This window comes from Quercus lobata, chromosome 8 (assembly GCF_001633185.2).
Source record: "Quercus lobata isolate SW786 chromosome 8, ValleyOak3.0 Primary Assembly, whole genome shotgun sequence".
In the NCBI taxonomy this organism is placed as follows: domain Eukaryota; kingdom Viridiplantae; phylum Streptophyta; class Magnoliopsida; order Fagales; family Fagaceae; genus Quercus; species Quercus lobata.
The window spans coordinates 12101604-12120053 of NC_044911.1; the positions used below are offsets into that span (position 1 = coordinate 12101604).

Here is an 18450-nt window from a genome sequence, read left to right on the forward strand (position 1 = left end):
CTCGTACTTCGTGATCCATGATTCTGGGAAGAGGGAAGTCATCTAGTCCCTTGTAAGCTGTCTAGGGACAAAGATACACATCGGAGTTGATCTTTTCCAGAGACCCATATGCTAAGATCCCAATTGGCTTAAAAATAGCAATTACAATCACAAAGTTTATATTTTTTTTTTTAAAAAAAAAAATCAAAGATTGTTTCTAACATGCACAACTTTCTTTCTTTTTTCTTTTTTTTTTCTTTGTGTATATTATATTCAGGAAAAAAAAAACAAAAAACGAAAAACAAAAACAAAACAAAAAACAGCTTTTCATTGATCTTTTTCACCTGTAGAGGGAATTCTTGAAAGGAAAAAAAAATAATAATAAATATTTTTTTTTTGAAACTCATTATCAAACCTGATTTAGCTACCTTAAATGAGTGAGAACTTGTGTTAACAAAATTTCAGGGCCCGTTTGGTAGAGGAGTTTGAGTAATATTATTTATAGTTTTTTGAAATACGTGTGGATGAAAAAGTGTGTAGAAATGTGTGTAATGTTGTTTAAAAACTGAAAATGAGTTGTTTAACAACTCTACCAAACGGGGCCTCAATATCTTTTTTTTGCCCACAAACTACAAATACTATCCCTTTAAACAAATAGAGAAATAAGGAATTAACCTTGGTTTTAAAACCAGATCGAATCGGCCGATTCGACCGGTGGTTTTAAAAATCAGACTGGATAGGCTAGTTCGACCAATTCAACCGGATCTTATTTGGTTCGGTTATTATTAAAAACCGGAAGTTAAGAAAAAAACAGAAAAAATGGAAACTAGTACAGTCAAACCGGTTTTAAGCTGCTTTGCTCATTACACTTTAGCCACTGTGTTTTTGACAAAAAATAAAAAAAGATAGAGATTTTGTTTCAAATTCGAGAAGAAGAGAGATTTTGACTTTGAAGATGCTGTCAAGTCTAAAGCTGTGAAGCCTAAGGCGCCCACATTGACACCAAAAACTTCAAATTTACTATTTATGAGTTGACACAATTGAGGAAGAATCGAGGAAGCCCAAACCAAGTCCGCTTCAGTTTAAGAGCTTTGCTTGTTGCTCTTGCAGACTTGCACATGCACTGATGCACACATATTGACGAGAGAGAGAGAGAGAGAGAGAGAGAGAGAGAGAGAGAGAGAGTATTGAAGGCAAAGAGATGAAAAATTAGAAAAAAATGAAAGAAGAAACTAGAAGTACAGTGCTTTTAATTAACCGAGGTGTGGATGTAAGATTTCAAAATATGTTGTGGGTGGAGTATCAACGTGTAATGGTAGGAAAGAAATATCAAGAGGGCGATGATATTGCTACTCAACAGTGACTTTTTGTTATTTCAAAAATGAAAGAATAACTAAAATACTTTTTGTAGTGGGCTTGAATTTGGCTGTCTAAAATATAAATTAAAGTTAAGGTTTAATGTTTTACTATTATTTAATTTAATTTTTTAGTTAAAATGATTAGTTATAAAATTATTTATTTATTTATTTATATTTTATTATTATTAATTATTTATTTATGATATTATCAATTTGACTATCAGTTCGACCTCGGTCTAACCATAAAACTGAGAACCACTCTCTATTCCGGTTCTTTGATCGTACCAGTTTCTAAAACCATGGAATTAATCAGAAATAGATGTATATCGAATTAAATCAATCTATAACATTATACAGTTAACAAAAGTACACAATTAAGTAAGACAATAAGCAAGAAACTTGTATATACATATATTTGATGGTCAAAATGAGAAACATGTCTTATTTTTTTATTTTTTTTTTTTAAATCAGAAACATGTTATGACATGTTACCTTTCCTAGTCCATTATTACTTGACTGACAACTGAAAGTTCCCTTTAGTTAAAGCCCCTTTTTCAGTTTGGCTCAAGCATTTGGTCGAACACTTTGAGGGTGATGGGGTTGGCCTCTCAAAATTTCAACACCCTAAGAAAAATGATTTAGAAAGTAAATTCAACATAACAATCATCCACATCACAGCAGATAGTAACAAAATGTGTAAAAAAAAAAAAAAAAACTTCAAGCAAAAGAATAGAGCACAAAAGAAACTAGGATTTAGAGATACATCAACTGAATCATGCAACTTCTGTTAGTATTTATATACTGTGGGGAGAGGAAGTCAGGAAGGAAGGAAGATAGACGCTGGTGTGAACTAAATGTGAAACCGTAGAACAGAAGGTGGGGAAGGGGAAGGAACTAAATTTGAAATGGTGAAACAAAATGTGGGGAGACAGGAATTTGAAACTGTGCAACAAAAGAAAAGGAAAAACAGAAAGTTGAAACCGTGAAAACAAAGGGTTTCACAAAGCATTTCGGTTGAAAAGGTTTTGGATTTGGGCTTTTATGGTGGAATTAAAGTTATAAGAAGTGGGCTTTATGATGGAGATAGGGCTGAGAATTATTTTATATTTATTAGTATTTTAAAATTGATAAAAATTATTTTAAAATTGTAAGACAAATTCAAAAAAGAAGACGAAAATAACATGGCTGCTGATGTGGCTCAACGTGAACGTTGCAACATTAAATGCAGTATTATATTATATAAATATAAATTTTGGTATCCTTCAATATCTCAGCTAATAGTGCCATAAAATCACCTAATTTTAGATTTTATTTATAAGAGCATTTAATATCCTTCGGAAGGTGTTATACATTTCTAAAAGGCTAATGGCATTTAAAATACTGCCACTACTAATGAAACTAAATCATGTCAAAGTTGTGTTATTCCCCTATCACACAATATACATGTGAACTTTGAATGGTTTGACATTGGATCAAAGTAATAGACTTGTTTTAATCATTTGTTGCTCTAATTTGGGAGAAAGTAACTCTTGTTAAATACATATCAAGTCAGTAGTCTTGTAACAAGCCATGAGTAAATACCATGTGATGGTAAAAAGATGTAACAAGAGATACTTTCTCCTACTTTAGAGGCATAGAATCTAATTAATTGGTTTTATGAGATCTCAAACAATTATGTCCAAACAAGACAAGGAGACATTAGCAATTGTTAATGACCCAAAAGTGGAACTTATAATAATTTTGTCACATTCAAGTAAATCCCTAAAGCAACGATTTTTAGAAATAAATTTTAGAGTCATGAAATATGAAACGGAGCCACTGTGTGTGTGTGCATGTAACCAAATGACATTGAAGTTTCAGGTAAAGTTCTGCTAAAAAATGTCAGGTTTTGATGGACAGTTTTGGTCTGAAGAAGTTCATGCATTACTAAAGCCTGAATTTTTCGGGCACCGACCGCCATAGGTAAAGCAACATGCATTTTGCAAGCAGTTAATCTTATATTGAACTGATCATAAATCCGTTATTTCAATACTGTACAAGTGTCTGTATTTTGCAAGCAGTTATCAAGAAAATATATTGAACAATTAAGATTTATAGGAAAAATAATCTGGTGTATTCTGTTGTCTGTGTAAACTGTAAAGTATAAAATAACACCACAATTTGTTTGAACTCAGTGCTACTTAAAATATAGCTCAAGGAGCTTCTTCAAAGTATCAAATACACTTGTAAATGGATTAAATTCAACAGAGCCCTTCAATTCTAGGTCAGGAAATTGGTTTGTTTGAGCCTGTTGCATTCCAGACATTGACATCATTGCAGCTAACTGACTATTTGACATTACTTCACAGTCTTGTGGAGTATACTTGATTATACTTGGATCATACCCAAAGTTTTCCAAATAAGTTTTGTGCTTCTCAATGAATTCAGGTCCAGGGTCAGGTGTCCTTGAGTAGATCTGAAAAGTATTGATACCAAAGAATATACTTTAAATAAGGAGATTTTCAATATCGGATGCCGACAACATTTATTAACATATTGGTCATAAATATAATGAGATCACACTCTAAAATCAATGAGTATACTTTATTGAAATTTGGATGATCAAAAAGAAAGACAAATTACCTATGGACAGTTCTGAAACAAATTACTGATTACATCCATTAGATCCATCAAGTTGACATGTTTGCTACTCAATTCTATTCTAAAGTTATCATAGTCCAGTAATAGCAATGGCAATAGTTGAAATTGCTCAACATTCTCATCAGAGTTTTCCCTCTACAAATTACATCAACTACTCTTATAACATTCATAACTAGAAAAAAGATTCGACTGACTATGAACGAAGTGACAACAATGTGATACTTGACAAATAAACATGACTAACAAGCTCTTGACATTGTCTTGTCCTAATATATAATTACCTGAATAAAGCCTCTGTCTTTTGCTCCTGAAACAAGAGCAAAGTTGTCATAATCAGTAGCAATCACATCATAAGGCTCCTTGGGGATAAATGGTAGTGTCGGAAAACGAAGATAACATCTCTCTTTTATCATCTCCTGCTTTTCTAGTTCAGTTTCATTTTTCTCCAAATTATCCTCTGGAAGGCACTGAACCTTTCCCTTAATGCCAGTAATATACCCATTGGGGCCCCCATGAACACAAAAGGTATCAACTTGGATAAAGGGTGACTCCATATCAAACGTATATACACCCTGTAATTTGATAAATAAGTATATTTAGCACCTGAAATTTGTAGGCATAAAGCATTGACTGAAAGACCAGTGTAGTATTTTTTTTATAGATAGGACAAAGAAAGATCCCTATATATTTTAGAGACCAGAATATACACATTTTGGATTCCAATATAACTCTTTTATTGCATCATCCACAACATGAATCTCTGAGCTGCACTGGACGAACAAGTGGTTGCCACTTGAACTAGCTACAGCCCAACATTTCTTTTGTCAACCAGGAAGTTGGAGATTGTTTTACACGTTTTTTATGCTTTCATACAACGATAAATTTGGATATGAAGGGCCAATTTAAAGTGCACTAAAGTGGGGAAGAAAATAGGCTTAATTTTGTCATGCAAGCCACTATCTCCATAGATAGATGTCTTCAATGCAAGTCACTATCATATCTATCCTTAGCATACCTGAGTGCAGTGACAGTCTTCTTGACCTTGTCCAGCAAATCCACGTTTGAGTGAAGCAACCTCAAACCATCTTCCAGAATATCTAATGGGGTCGAAATCCTTGGCTGTCATACCTCTTATCATCATTAGCCTCTCACTTCTTTCATCAGACCCCTCAACAAGTGGGAGAGTTAAATGTACCATCTGGTGCACTAGCAAGCTGGCAGATATTGGGGTGATAAGATAGATCTGCCGCAATAACCTGCCCACGAAAAATAGGCCGATATAGAATCAGATCATGTTCATCATATGGAGATATCTGCCTAGTTTATTGCAATAATCTTGTATCTCTAGCTCTTGCAACTTCACTAGCCCATCTAATCTGGTATGAGATTCCCTATCATTATAGAATCAACCCAACTAGAACATCTTCAAATTTTAAGGTTTATATGAAAACAGTACAGAAAAATACCAATAAAATCAGCACTTAAACCAAACGTTAAGCCAGACTATCTCTTTTTAACAAGCTTGAGTATATTTGAAGGGAAGGGATAAAAACTATTGCTACCATAAGTAAATTTTGGCCTATAATCTTTGTAATATGGAGCCCATGACAATAGTTTGGTCCCTCTCTCTATGCCTATCTTCTGTGCATAGCAACTTATTACATACCAAGTAGTGAAGGAAATATAGGACTTCATTTAAAGTTAGGAACTCTGCATCAAAATTCCAATCATTCAATGCTAGCGCATACGGTATCTTGTTTACTAACCTGGTTTGTCCGAGATAGAAATATTAGCGAAGCAGCAAGCCCAGATAATACATGTTTGGTCACAAGCTTACTTGATAAAGTTTGCTCAGAAGAGAACTTGAACCTTATTTTTCTTCCCATTGCCCTGTTTGGGCAGCAAAATATTGTCGTTTCTGTAAATTTTATGGAAAAGAATAGAGTATATATATCCTAATTGTTCATGAATCAGAAAGTGGATAGACAATACATGTAATTATGTACTTGGAACTACATAAAGATGGGAAAACATCATGGTTGGCCTGTTGGAGTTCTTCAGTGTCACATGGGAATTACAAGTAAAAGCATGGTGTACACCTAAAATTTATGTGAAAACTTCACACCTTTAAGTGCCTCATAGATGGTGCACTCCAAATATCAGTCACATTTGACTTGTCACCATTGATTGTGTCCTAGTCCTATCCGGATATCAAAATCTAGTCCACCAAATTCTAAACTACCTTCAACCTATTCCACTTACATAAAAATCAGAAGATTCACCAGCCATCATTAATTGTTTCCACACCAAAATACCTAAAAATTGAGACTGGGAAAAAGAAAAAATAAAACAGCATTGAAACGTAGTCCATACGTATTGATCATCAATACCCAAAACATTTTCCCACATTTACTAAAACAGATTCACAAAAAAAGATGTCTACCCATTTCACATTGCACCATTCCTAACCATAAAGAGTGTAGAGTTTACAACCTTCAACCTATTTATCTTCATTGTAATCAAATTTGACTTATTTTCACAAATTCTCTCTGTTTCTCTAATTTCCTCATATCCAATTTCACAATCTCTTCTCTCTTACATGAACAAAGCACATAAAAATAAAAACAACCCAGAAAAGAAAAGTATAAAATTAACAAAGAAATCAGGAAGAAGATAAGTTTAGAGCATGAAAGTTGCAATTTTTTAAAGCCAAAACTGTTAGATGATTACCTCGGAATGGGAGGAGAAGAAGGGGAACAACATTGGAGGAGTAGTGGTGATGACTGAAGAAGAACTTGTACCATTTCTTTTATTGTTTTTCTTTTTTTAAAGCTTCAGAGTCTTCACATCCACTGTCACTAACTCATCTTTTTTCCTCTGTTTCTCTGACTCTCCGTGTGCGTGTGTGTGTGTGTGTTGTTGTGCTTGTTTTGTTGTTCATATGACTCATATCTTTCTGGGGTCATGTCTAGTTGTACAGTGATCTTACATTACATCAACTATTAATAACTACCGTTCAGCTCTTTCTTCAACCAGATACTACAAATCAAAAATGAAATCCTTTGACACATCATCGTCTTGGTCTGACTATTCCTACGTCGGCCAGGCCCTTAAACGAACATACTCATTCAACAAAGTTTGGCTACACGACTCTCAAGGAAAATATTAACATTTTTTGAAAATCTTGTAGTTGAATTTTGTATTTTTTATGTTTTTAATTTGTATGTTAATTTTTACGTCAATCAAATATTATTTATCATTTAATATATAAATTAGTTTTTTATGCATAATTTTATGGTGAAAATATCATTTCGGTTTCTATATTTTAAGATTACAGTCAATTTGGTCCCTACATTTTAATAACAGTTAATTTGGTCCTACTATTAACTTACTAATGAAAAATATCTACATGACAAGAGATTTGCATGACAAAAGATTTGCATTGTTGATGTACACGTGGCTAACATAATACATAAAATTAAATATTTAAAAAGTCACATAAGCATTTCAATTTAAAACAAAATCCATGTCAGAAAAAAAAAAAAAAAAAAAAAAAAACCTGAAAAGATTAATTGAAAGAACAAAAATAAAGAAACTAATTTTTTTTTTTTTTTGTCTTGAATTTCTTTTATTTTCTTCCCCATCCTTGCACTTCCTTAGATACCAAACACAATATCCAGCAACACCACAATCTGAAACCAAACAATATAATCTTCTTTGCCCCTCTCTCTCTCTCATTCTCTCTCACATACACTCAGAAATCCAAATCTATTTCCAATCACATAACCTTCCCCGCCCCTCTCTCTCTCTCTCTCTGCAGAAATCCAAATCTTTATTTCCAATAACCATGGCTGAGCATGGTGGAGCAAGAGGAGACATCAATGGCTTTGTGCAAGGCTTCGGCAGCAGATGCCTCAAGTGGAACTGTGGACGTGGAGAACGCCGCCGTGAGCGACGTGAGGAGGAGAAGTAGGTTTTGTCCATTCCAATAAATCACCAGAATAGATCTACCTCCACTCACTCCGTGATGGGTGATTCGGATTCGAATCTAGGCCTTGCAGATTTGAATGTGTTGCAGTGTTGGTGGATTAGAAATAGCAAAATTGATTTCTAGTGGTTGTGGGGTTTCGGCCTTGGTGGTTCAACTTTCAATGGTTTGGATGTTAATGGTGGCTGTAAATGGTCTAATCTGTGATGGTTTTGATGGCTGCGTGAAGTTGCTAGGAAAATAGATAAAAAGAGAAGAACGTAAAAGAAAATTGGTCTACATAACTTTTTTTTTTTATAATAGAGTTAGGGTCCGTTTGGATACAGCTGAAAACTGAAAACTGAAAAACACTGTAGCGAAATAATTTTTAAATGTGTGAATAGTATCGTGGGACCCATTTTTAATGAAAAAGTTGCTGAAAAGTGAAATTTGTGGGTCCGTGAACAGTACACGATGTGCTGTGATTGGTCCAAAAAAATTTGAAAAGTCAAAGTTTGCGGCTAAAACGCCCAATCCTGCGTCTACGTTTTTTTTTTTTTTTTTTTTTTTTTTCACGCGTTTTGGGTTTGCGGCTACTGTTCATGCACTGTTCAATGAACAGTAGCCGCAAACTTTGACTTTTCAAATTTTTTTGGACCAATCACAACACATCGTGTACTGTTCACGGACCCACAAATTTCACTTTTCAGCAACTTTTTCATTAAAAATGGGTCCCACGATACTATTCACACATTTAAAAATTATTTCGCTACAGTATTTTTCAGTTTTCAGTTTCAGTTTTCAGTTTTCAACTGTGTTGTGTTGCTGGGAATTATGGTTGGTAGCTAAGAAAAGTTTTGAGAATACAGAAGAAAGCATAAAAGAAATTGAGGATTTTATAAAATAAAAAATAAAAAATCATTTTTTCTTTCAATTCATCCTTTCATATTTTTTTTTTTTTTGGTTTGACATGGATTTAAAAAAAAAATTAAAATGCCTAGGTGGTTTTTTAAATATTTAATTTTATATTATTATTTTAATCATGTGTGCGTCAACCATGCAAACCATTTGCCACATAAACATTTTCTGTTAGTGAGTTAACGGTAGGAACCAAATTAACTGCTACTAAAATACAGGGACTAAATTGACAATGACACAAAAATGTAAGGATCAAAATGGTGTTTTCGCCTAATTTTATATTACAAAATTTTGAAATTTAAACATTTAATTAATGATATATTTATGGGATAATTACACTTTACCCACCTGTGGTTTACCTCGAATTCTAAGTGCCTACCCATGGTTTGAACTTTGACACTTTACCCACCTGTGATTATCACCGTTACCCAGTCGTAACCCACCTCTCCAATTTCCGTTACTCTAACACAAAAAAGGTAAAAAACAGAACCCCAAATGGATCAAAACTCATTCTCTCCCAAAACTCACTCACTCTCATCCAACGCAACGAAGATCCACAACAAACAAGGACGAGTACTATACTAGTACCTGCACTTCTTGGCTATTACGATGAGGCCACATGTACCAAAGCCATCGCAACAAACAAGGACGAGTTCTTTGAAGGAAGGGAAATACTCAGCAAGATGTTTCAGATCTTCGTTGGTGACTGACATGCGTTTCAGGTAGACTTTTTTTGAGCCAAGGATAGGCAGAGCTCAAGGCGGCGACCCACGGCGCGAAGTGGGCCCCCCATTCCAGCGGCATGAGGTTGAAGTCGACGAACCTCGATCTGCCCTTGATGGCCACGGCCTGAACCCAGGGGAACCGGGACATGGCCCATCTGGGCGAGACGAAGTAACAGTTCCCGATGAAGAGCTCGGATCGGGTCAGGGCCTCGACTTGACACCACGACTTGCAGACTAATGAGGCGGCGTTGCGGTCCTGCTGGGAGCTAAGGAACTGGAGCACGTTCTTGAGGACGTTCTAAACTCAAATTGACTTCTAATTTAAGCCAAAAAAAATACCCATAAGAAATAAAGAAAAAATAAATTCAAATTATTAACCTTCATACACCATTCAGATGCATTTGAAGTGATTTTTCTTATCAAAATTAGAGGGTTTGAAATTTAAATTTCAAAACAAAAACATGGAGGTGCAAGTTAAGAGATTGGGCCTGATGCTGTGTATATTTGGATTCAAGGTTTAACATCACTTGGAATTTTCCAGTGGGTTTAGGTGGTGCTCAATACTTGGTTCGATTGCATTTATATGATATTGTTAGTCCTGCACTTAACTTGCTGTACTTCAATGTATATCTCAATGGGTACCTTGCTTATGAGGATCTTGATTTGTCAGTACTTACGTCCCATGTGCTTGCATCTCCGATCTATATGGATTTTGTTGTGGATCTTCGTTGCATTGGATGGGAGTGAGTGAGTTTTGGGAGAGAATGAGTTTTGATCCATTTGGGGTTCTGTTTTTTACCTTTTTTGTGTTAGAGTAACGGAAAATGGAGAGGTGGGTTACGGCTGGGTAACGGTGATAATCACAGGTGGGTAAAGTGTCAAAGTTCAAACCACGGGTAGGCACTTAGAATTCGAGGTAAACCACAGGTGGGTAAAGTGTAATTATCCCTATATTTATTGATTTTTTATCATTTAAAAATTTTGTAAGCATGAAGAATGTAAAAGGAAAATGTAATCTAATAATGGATTTATCACATCTAATAAAAATATATTGACTCCTTCTCCAAAAAAAATATATATATATACATATATATATATATATATATATACATACATATATATATATTAATTACAACTAAATTTATAGCCAAATTTTATCCATACTTTATTTATGTACAACTCAAACCTATATAAAAATATAATAGATAGTTGATGAATTTAATGTTAATTATCAAAATAGACACATAAATGGATAAATCAATGATAAAAAACACTTTTTCTATTGTCATTATTAAAAGAAAAAATCTTCCTAACTAAGTTAGAGAAATCTCCTCTTATTACATGTCAGTTTATAAGACTGTTTACATGTATAAGAAATTACGATTTATTAAATTATTTAAGTAAGTCACATGACTATTAAATAAGTCATGTTACTAAAAGTATAAGTGAATAATTTAGGGGGTGTTTGGTAGAGTAGTTTGAGAAAGATTGTTTGTAGTTTTTTGAAATATACGTGAGTGAAAAAATGTAGAGAAATATGTGTAATGTTGTTTAAAATGTAAAAATGTGAGTTTGAGATGATAGACCAAACAAACGCTTCATTTTTAAGTTGTCACCTAATAGGATAGAGGAACTTTCCTCCAACCTAGTTTGAAAGAAAACTTTGTCCTTTACTGAACGGTTTTATAATTTGTTGAGTCACCTCACTACCTCAAATAGCCGTCACAACTACTTTAATTTAGATTTTTATAATGTTTTGTTTTGTTTTCTTTAATTTATTTTAATTCATTTACTTATTTTATTGAGGAGGGGGTGGAATGGTGCTTCTATGCCTCGTAATGATTAGATGCACACTTTTATATGGGAAATATACACTCTTTTAGGTTCAACAAAGTTGTCACGTTTCCAAAGGATTGTGAATTAAAAAATAAAAGTTCCCTTTTAAAATTTTCAATATTGATCCAGTACTAATTTAATACACCGTTTCAAATCCAATGTTTCTTTTGGCACAAACATCCAATTTAAAAAGAACGTGTATATTCCTTGGATCTAACCTAAGACTTCTTCAGTTCTTCCAGTTGATACAAGAAAGATTCTTGAGATCAAATAAGTCTACACATATGTGAAAAATTATTTTTTGCATAGGAAGAAATAAGCCATACTTTTTTTTCTTTTTTCTTTTTTTTTTTTGGAGAAACAAATAAGCCATACTTTAATATTAAATTTGAGATTTCTTTAGAATTGTGCAGTGTCTAAATCAATGAATATTAAAATTGACTTCCAAGCAAAATATTAGGCAATTCTTGAGAAGATGGCATTGGGATTTCTTTAGAATGCATCCCCCTACCTTAAAGACAAAGAATAATATGGAAAGAATAATAGATAAGATTATTTTCAATAACAAAATTTCCTGCTAAGCTGATTAATAACTAAAAGAGACTATCTTCCAGTGATGATAATAATAATAAAAAAAAAAACTAGAAGAGACTGTCCTTTAAACTTCCACCAGTGAGCAAACTGAAAAATGGATCTTCCATTTTATCAGTATTAGTTTCGTTTTCCTTGAAGTCAAATGTGGTAATATTGGTGGCTGATAGTGGAGGATTTTTCACATTTGGGGTTGATGCTGGAGGATTTTTCACCGACACAAATGCTACTTTTCTTGATCCGGACTTAGATTTTAACACATTTGAACTTGTAGAGGTCTTTGTGGCTGTAAGCAAACCATCTTCCGGTGGAAATTTCTTGCTTGGGGCAGCTGCAATGCCTGAACTGTCTCCTACTTCTGTATAGCTTTCATTTGCCTTCCCATCTCCGACTTCTGTACAGCTTTCAACTGCCTTCCCATCATCACTCTCCAGGGAAGAGCCTGTCAGTAAATCAGTCTTGTTCTCCGTGATATGAGATGGATCTTTTTTGTCCATTTGGGCTGCATCAACCCTAATGGGAACAACTTCATCGTCTAAAAAAGAGCCATTCAGGACTTTTGTAAAAAACAATAGCAATAAGATCCCATAAAAAAGCAGATAGCAGGAAACCAGCTGTAGAAAACTAAAAATTATAGACAGAATTACATTCTATTTAGTAGTATATTTATGATAGACTAAATTATGATTCATGATTACAAGTAATAATATTTATCTGGTTCCTACCCTACCAAATGGATAGACACACATGGAGATAGTGTTTGAGTCTGTTGACAATCCAATTGAGCCCTAGGACCTCACTACATTAAATAAACCCAGGGAAACTGTAACCTTGAGTATGTGGAATTCCTTTGGATCTTGTACACAATTTATCAGACCCTGGTAAATCACTCTTCAGCAATAGATATTAAAATTATTCAATGAAGACACATTTCACCCAATGAATATCCAGAGTCAATTATAGCAGGGACAGCCACTGTTTGTGATTACTTGATGAACAAATTCAGCAGCAATATCAATCTTATTACATCAGAATAAAAAAAAACATAACATGTAAATGATATAGATGAACGAACAAAGAATATTCTTGCTCCATAGGAAGTTGTAAGACGTATAGAACATGCAATTACACCTGAAACTAATTTTTCTAGAAAAGAATAAGGAAAGAGGGAGGGGGTGAGGACAAAAATAAAGGAGGGAAGCCATGAAAATGCTTACCTCCAAGAAAAGACTCAATACTTTGATACTTCACAGCAGATGCTCCTAAAGAAATGTCTTCTATGAGATCCCCGTCCTGACTTCCAGTCTTGCTCTTATGTGCCCTCTCAAGTAATACAAACTTATCTGATTTCCATACACACTCTAGGGTAGCAAACTCCTCATTGGTTGGGTAATATTCCCTGAAGACCTGCAAGGGTCATATCAAGACAAGAAAAAAAAATTAAGGTAAGAAAACAAGAAAAGAAATTCATATGCAAAAAGGCATCTTAAAAGAGAAAAAAAAAAAAAAAAATTAACCAGAAGAATTCATAGCACGTACACAGGTACCAACCTCAATTCCTTCTTGGGAAATCTTTACTGATTGCTTCTTCTGGGCAAGAGAAGAAACCATTTTGAATACTGAAACAACATCAAGTAGTATCTGTAAAAGGAACACAAGTAAATTGGAAAACACAGCTTAGTTACACGCTAAGAGCAGGAAGCTCCAATACAAATCTAAGAACTTCAACTCCAAAATAATGAGCCACTGAAATAAAAGACTGCACTAGCTAGACATTTTTAAGGAATTAAACGAGCTACAAGATGGATCTTCTGACATTCCTTGTATATAATTGGAAGGTTACTTTTAAGTGGTCATTCATTCTATAATTTGCTACTGCTAATTCTTAAGTAGTGTCATTTTTGTTGGTCCCTCTCAAGTACACAGGTTGTGTACTTTGATGTGCTCTTTCACTACTTTCAATAAAATTCTTACTTATTCATTAAAAAAGAGAGAGTGAGTGAGAAAGAGATAATATACCCAAATGTATTAGATCGTGTATCCATAAAGATAATAAAAAAAGGATAGTGCCACAATTTCTAGAAAAGAGCCCATCTTTTTTAGTTTTTTTGTTTTTTTTTTTTTTTTTAACTTTTTATAATTCAATAGTTGGAGAAGAGGAGGATTTGAACCCTGGACGTCTCCAATGGAAACACCAGAAGGTACTAGTTGAGTTACAAGGTTCTTGGCAAAAGATCCCATCTATAGATGGGTAACAACTATGTCCAAAGTAGTAACTTCCTTTCTTAGTTGGGTGCAGGGATCCTTGCCTGATAAAAAGCCTAGTTTCATTTAATTTCATTTTCTAACTGCTGCTGGAAGATACTCTGTTTACCCATGACAAGCATCTATGTCTTTTTCTTCACATATAACATCCAAATTTCTTACGTTAGGAATTTGGGTATTCTAGATGGGACTCTTACATAAAACAACTTGATTAACAAGGTTGTATGCCTCAAACCAACACAATGTGGCTTGAATTCTCCAGAGAATTGTCAACTCTGATTCAGTTTTAGATGAAGAATAGAAACTTACTTGTTGAACCAAAACTCGAAGGCGTGCAAGTAGAGCCAAAATGGTCAGAGAAAATCCAATAAAAAAGGATCGAGCAAGCAAGATAGATATCTCACTTAACAATAGTCAAGGATGAAAACATTACATAAATTTTTTTAAATAAATATTATGCAAGTTGGAAACTTACTATTGCATCATCCAGCTAATAAACTGTTTTACAAGTATCAAAGTTATAGAGTGCATGCCAAAACAATGGCACAATTAAAGGTGCCAAAACAAAAGAAAGGGAAAATATTTTTCTTTCATGATGTGTAAAAGGGAAATTAGTTATTTCATTTCTATAGATACTTGATTTTAAATAAATAAAAAGACTTGGAAGTTGAAATAACAGCCAAAAAAGCCCAACTGTGAGTAAAACAGGGCAACTTTCAACAAAGTATTTTCTATTTTATAAACATACAACATGTACAAGTAACTATTTAATCAATAAACAAAGGATACGTAGCTGCTTTCAACATTGGCTCAACCATCTGCAAAAGAAACACAGCCTATATAAGTATATCAATCAAGTAATCCAAGTTAAACTGGTCCATTAATGCACTCATTAAATCGTATGGTTAGTTGCAGCATGAAATACTGTAGAAGCATTATTCAATTTGTTCGCCTCCCAAATAGTTAGAAAGCCAAGGAGCTGACCCCAATTTAGTTAGGAGTAAGGCTTTGTTGGGTTTGCTTCATATTTTTCATATTAAACTGTTATTTGATGTATCAAAACTTCTATTAGACACCATAATTACGTTTTTTGAGGCTAATTTTCACAAGAAATTAATGTAAGCTGATGGCTTGAATGATCATTGAGTGCACTCATAATAGAGTTGCCTAACCATTAAACTTCACAAACTGATGACAATCACATCTTCATATGGTTCAAAAGAAAAGATTTAGATCTTTTCAAACAAAAACACACAATTGGATAATTTGGATTGGGTATTTTATTAATAAACAAAGACAAACATCTAGCATAAAACATTTATTTCAGTAGCTTGAGTATTTGAGAGAGAGAGAGAGAGAGCGTGCTATCCATGTGTCATTATAAGCTTGCTATTAAAAAAGGCAGTAATGAGAATGAACGATAACTGCACAAAACGCTAAGTTCAGAGAAGAAAAGAGGAATTATAAGTGAAAAGCAAGACCAAACCTGTGATAGCAGGCGTGCAGCTCCCAGAAGTCGTTCCATAAAATTATATTTTCCACCATCACATTTTCTTCTCTTTAAACTGTGATAAAAATGAATCAATAACTAGAAACTAACATGTTACCTATATGAGCAAACCTATGAACATTTTCCATTGAAAAGTACATATTCAAAACTTAAATATGGGAGTAAATTTTACTATTAGGCTCAATGGAGCATGAGAAACTTTACCTTTCTAATAGATGCACCTTTTGTTTAGGTCTCTTCCCAGTGATAACCAGAAAGCAAGAACCTACTAACTCCTCCAACTTAGCTGATTGCAAAAGTCTAATATCCCTCCTCACCTGGCATCCAAAACAAGTAAGGTCAAGTGCACAAACCCATTAGAAATCCATTATTGCCCAGGAACCAAAAAGAAATAAAATTTTAATTCCTACATTGTTCATTATATGCTACCTAACAAAAACCCACCAGTAAACTTAACCAATTTACAACAAAGTCACAAAATTTCTTCTAATTTCTTGTCTTTTCATCAGTTTTCACATCAACCAAACAAAGGGTAAGCTTTCTTAAAAGGAAAGTAAAGAATTATGAACCTTCAAAAGATACTGGAAATACAAGCAACGCCTATGCTGGTTCTTGTTCTTATATACCATTCTTTCAAGAATGCCACACTCTACTTGAAGCTGCCCAAGCATAGATGTTAACCTCTGCTCAAGAGTTTCAACTTCTGAATCCATAGAATCCATCTGTACATGATTGTTACACACACATACATTGCTCAGTATTGTAACAAAACCCACCAAAAAAAAAAAAACACAATGTGACTAAAAACATGTCAAAAGCACAAAAGAACTAAGCAACAGTTCAGTCGGGCATTTAATCAAACAGGTTATGTGCAAAAAAAGAAAAAAGAAAAAATCAATGAGGGCTCGGCGAATGGTTTTGCATAGCAATTATGGTTTACCTGATGACCAGAGAGCCACTGACTGACCCCGAAAACGCTATGGTTGATTGAATATCGTAGGGGTTCGAAATTTTTGTTTTTTTAAAAAAAATTAAAATTTTAAAACTCAGCCTCTAAGTTTCACTATTTTTTATTTCAGTCCTCGAAGTTTCAAAACATCCCAATTCAGCAGCAGCAGCAACAGCGGCTATGGAAGGAAGCACAAAGATTTTCGATGATAACAAATACGGAAAATAGCTCCCTGGAGCCGCCGTAGTCGATTTGTCTTTGGGTTTCCGAAAATACCTCTCTCTCTCTCTCTCTCTCTCAATCTCAATCTCAATCTCAATCTCCTTCTCCCTCACGATCTCAATTTCGGTCTCCTTTTCTTCCCTCTTTCTCTCTCAGTCGAGTTAGGGTAGGGATTTTGGGGATGGGTTTTTTTTTTTTTTTTTTTTTTTCAAATTTCTGGATATTTTTTTAATTAACGTTTTTTAGATAATAATATAAAAAATTTAAATTTAAATTAGGGGGGAAAAAAAAAAAAAAAAACAATGTAATTTTGGTAATTCAACGACAGCAGTGGACTAAACAGAAGTCTAAATTTGGGGTTTTGAAATTTAAAAAGACTGAAATGAAAGAAAACAAACTTAAAAAAATTAAAAGGTAAGTTTTAAAGTTTAGCCCCAACCAAAGATTTTGTATCATATGTGACTGTGAGAAAGTTGGTCAATTAAGAATGTGATACAACATTATCAAAATCCAATGAAACAAGAAACATGTTTGCACAACCAAAAAAAAAAAAAAAAACCACTCATTAATACATATCTTTCATTTATTAGTAGGATAGTTATTTTTGACAGACATATCTCTCATTTATTGAATTTTGAAACCACGGATACCAAATACATTTTCATCATTCACAAATTTTTTAGGGGGGTTAAATTACACTTTTTCATTATCAACTATCACCTCAATTAACACCATGAACCATCAAAATGCACAGTTAAAACCCCAAAGTTATAATTATATTTCAATATCTCCTATTGTGTATTTTGGTGTTAAATATGATGAAACTTAACATTAAAAAGACTAATTTACCCTCTTTATATAATTTTAAAATAAAGGGGGTTAATTGTGCATTTAGATAATTTAGGGAGTTAAATATAATTGGGGTGGAAAAGTGTAATTATACACACACACACACACACATAGAGTAGTAATTCAAATCTTTGACATTCACATCATGATAAATTTTTTTTTTTTTTTTATCTTAAAATCTAAGACACTAATTGATTTTTAGTATAAACAAAGATTAAAATACATATCTCTTATTTGAAAATAAGAGACTTTATCAGTTGAATTAATTAGAACATTTACTTAGATGTGCATGTGAGGTTTAATTTATTACTTTTTAATTTATCAAAAAAAATTAATTTTTAAAACTATAGGTTTATATATATATATATATATATGTATGTATGTATGTATGTATGTATATATTACTTCAGGGTTTCATTTCTGACGACCTTAAAGTATAGGATTTAAAATGAATTTACCCAAATCTATAATTTGATCTCTAAAATTTTTGTACTCTATTTCAAAAGGTCATGCTCAATATTCAAAACTCTTAATTTTGTATGGTTTAGGAGATGTTATTGATGAATAGTTTTATCCCCACTTTTTTTTTTTTTTTTAAAGAGACTAATTGTGTGTTTGGGATAAGATTATAAGCCAGTTTT

The 18450-nt window shown here is 33.3% G+C and overlaps 1 protein-coding gene and 1 pseudogene across 1 annotated transcript; both read right to left on the minus strand.

The window, feature by feature from the left end:
- Nucleotides 1-3427: 3427 nt before the first annotated feature.
- LOC115955008 lies at nt 3428-7035 on the minus strand (annotated as a pseudogene).
- A 4852-nt stretch (nt 7036-11887) lies between these two features.
- LOC115954418 lies at nt 11888-17162 on the minus strand. Its single transcript, XM_031072269.1, has 9 exons — nt 16730-17162; nt 16359-16511; nt 15994-16106; nt 15766-15844; nt 15069-15097; nt 14589-14682; nt 13566-13655; nt 13232-13421; nt 11888-12549 (listed from the first exon to the last, which is right to left on the minus strand). Exons 2-9 carry the CDS (start codon nt 16509-16511, stop codon nt 12065-12067), a joined length of 1233 nt encoding a protein of 410 aa, XP_030928129.1. The 5' UTR covers nt 16730-17162; the 3' UTR covers nt 11888-12064.
- Between the last annotated feature and the right edge of the window lie 1288 nt (nt 17163-18450).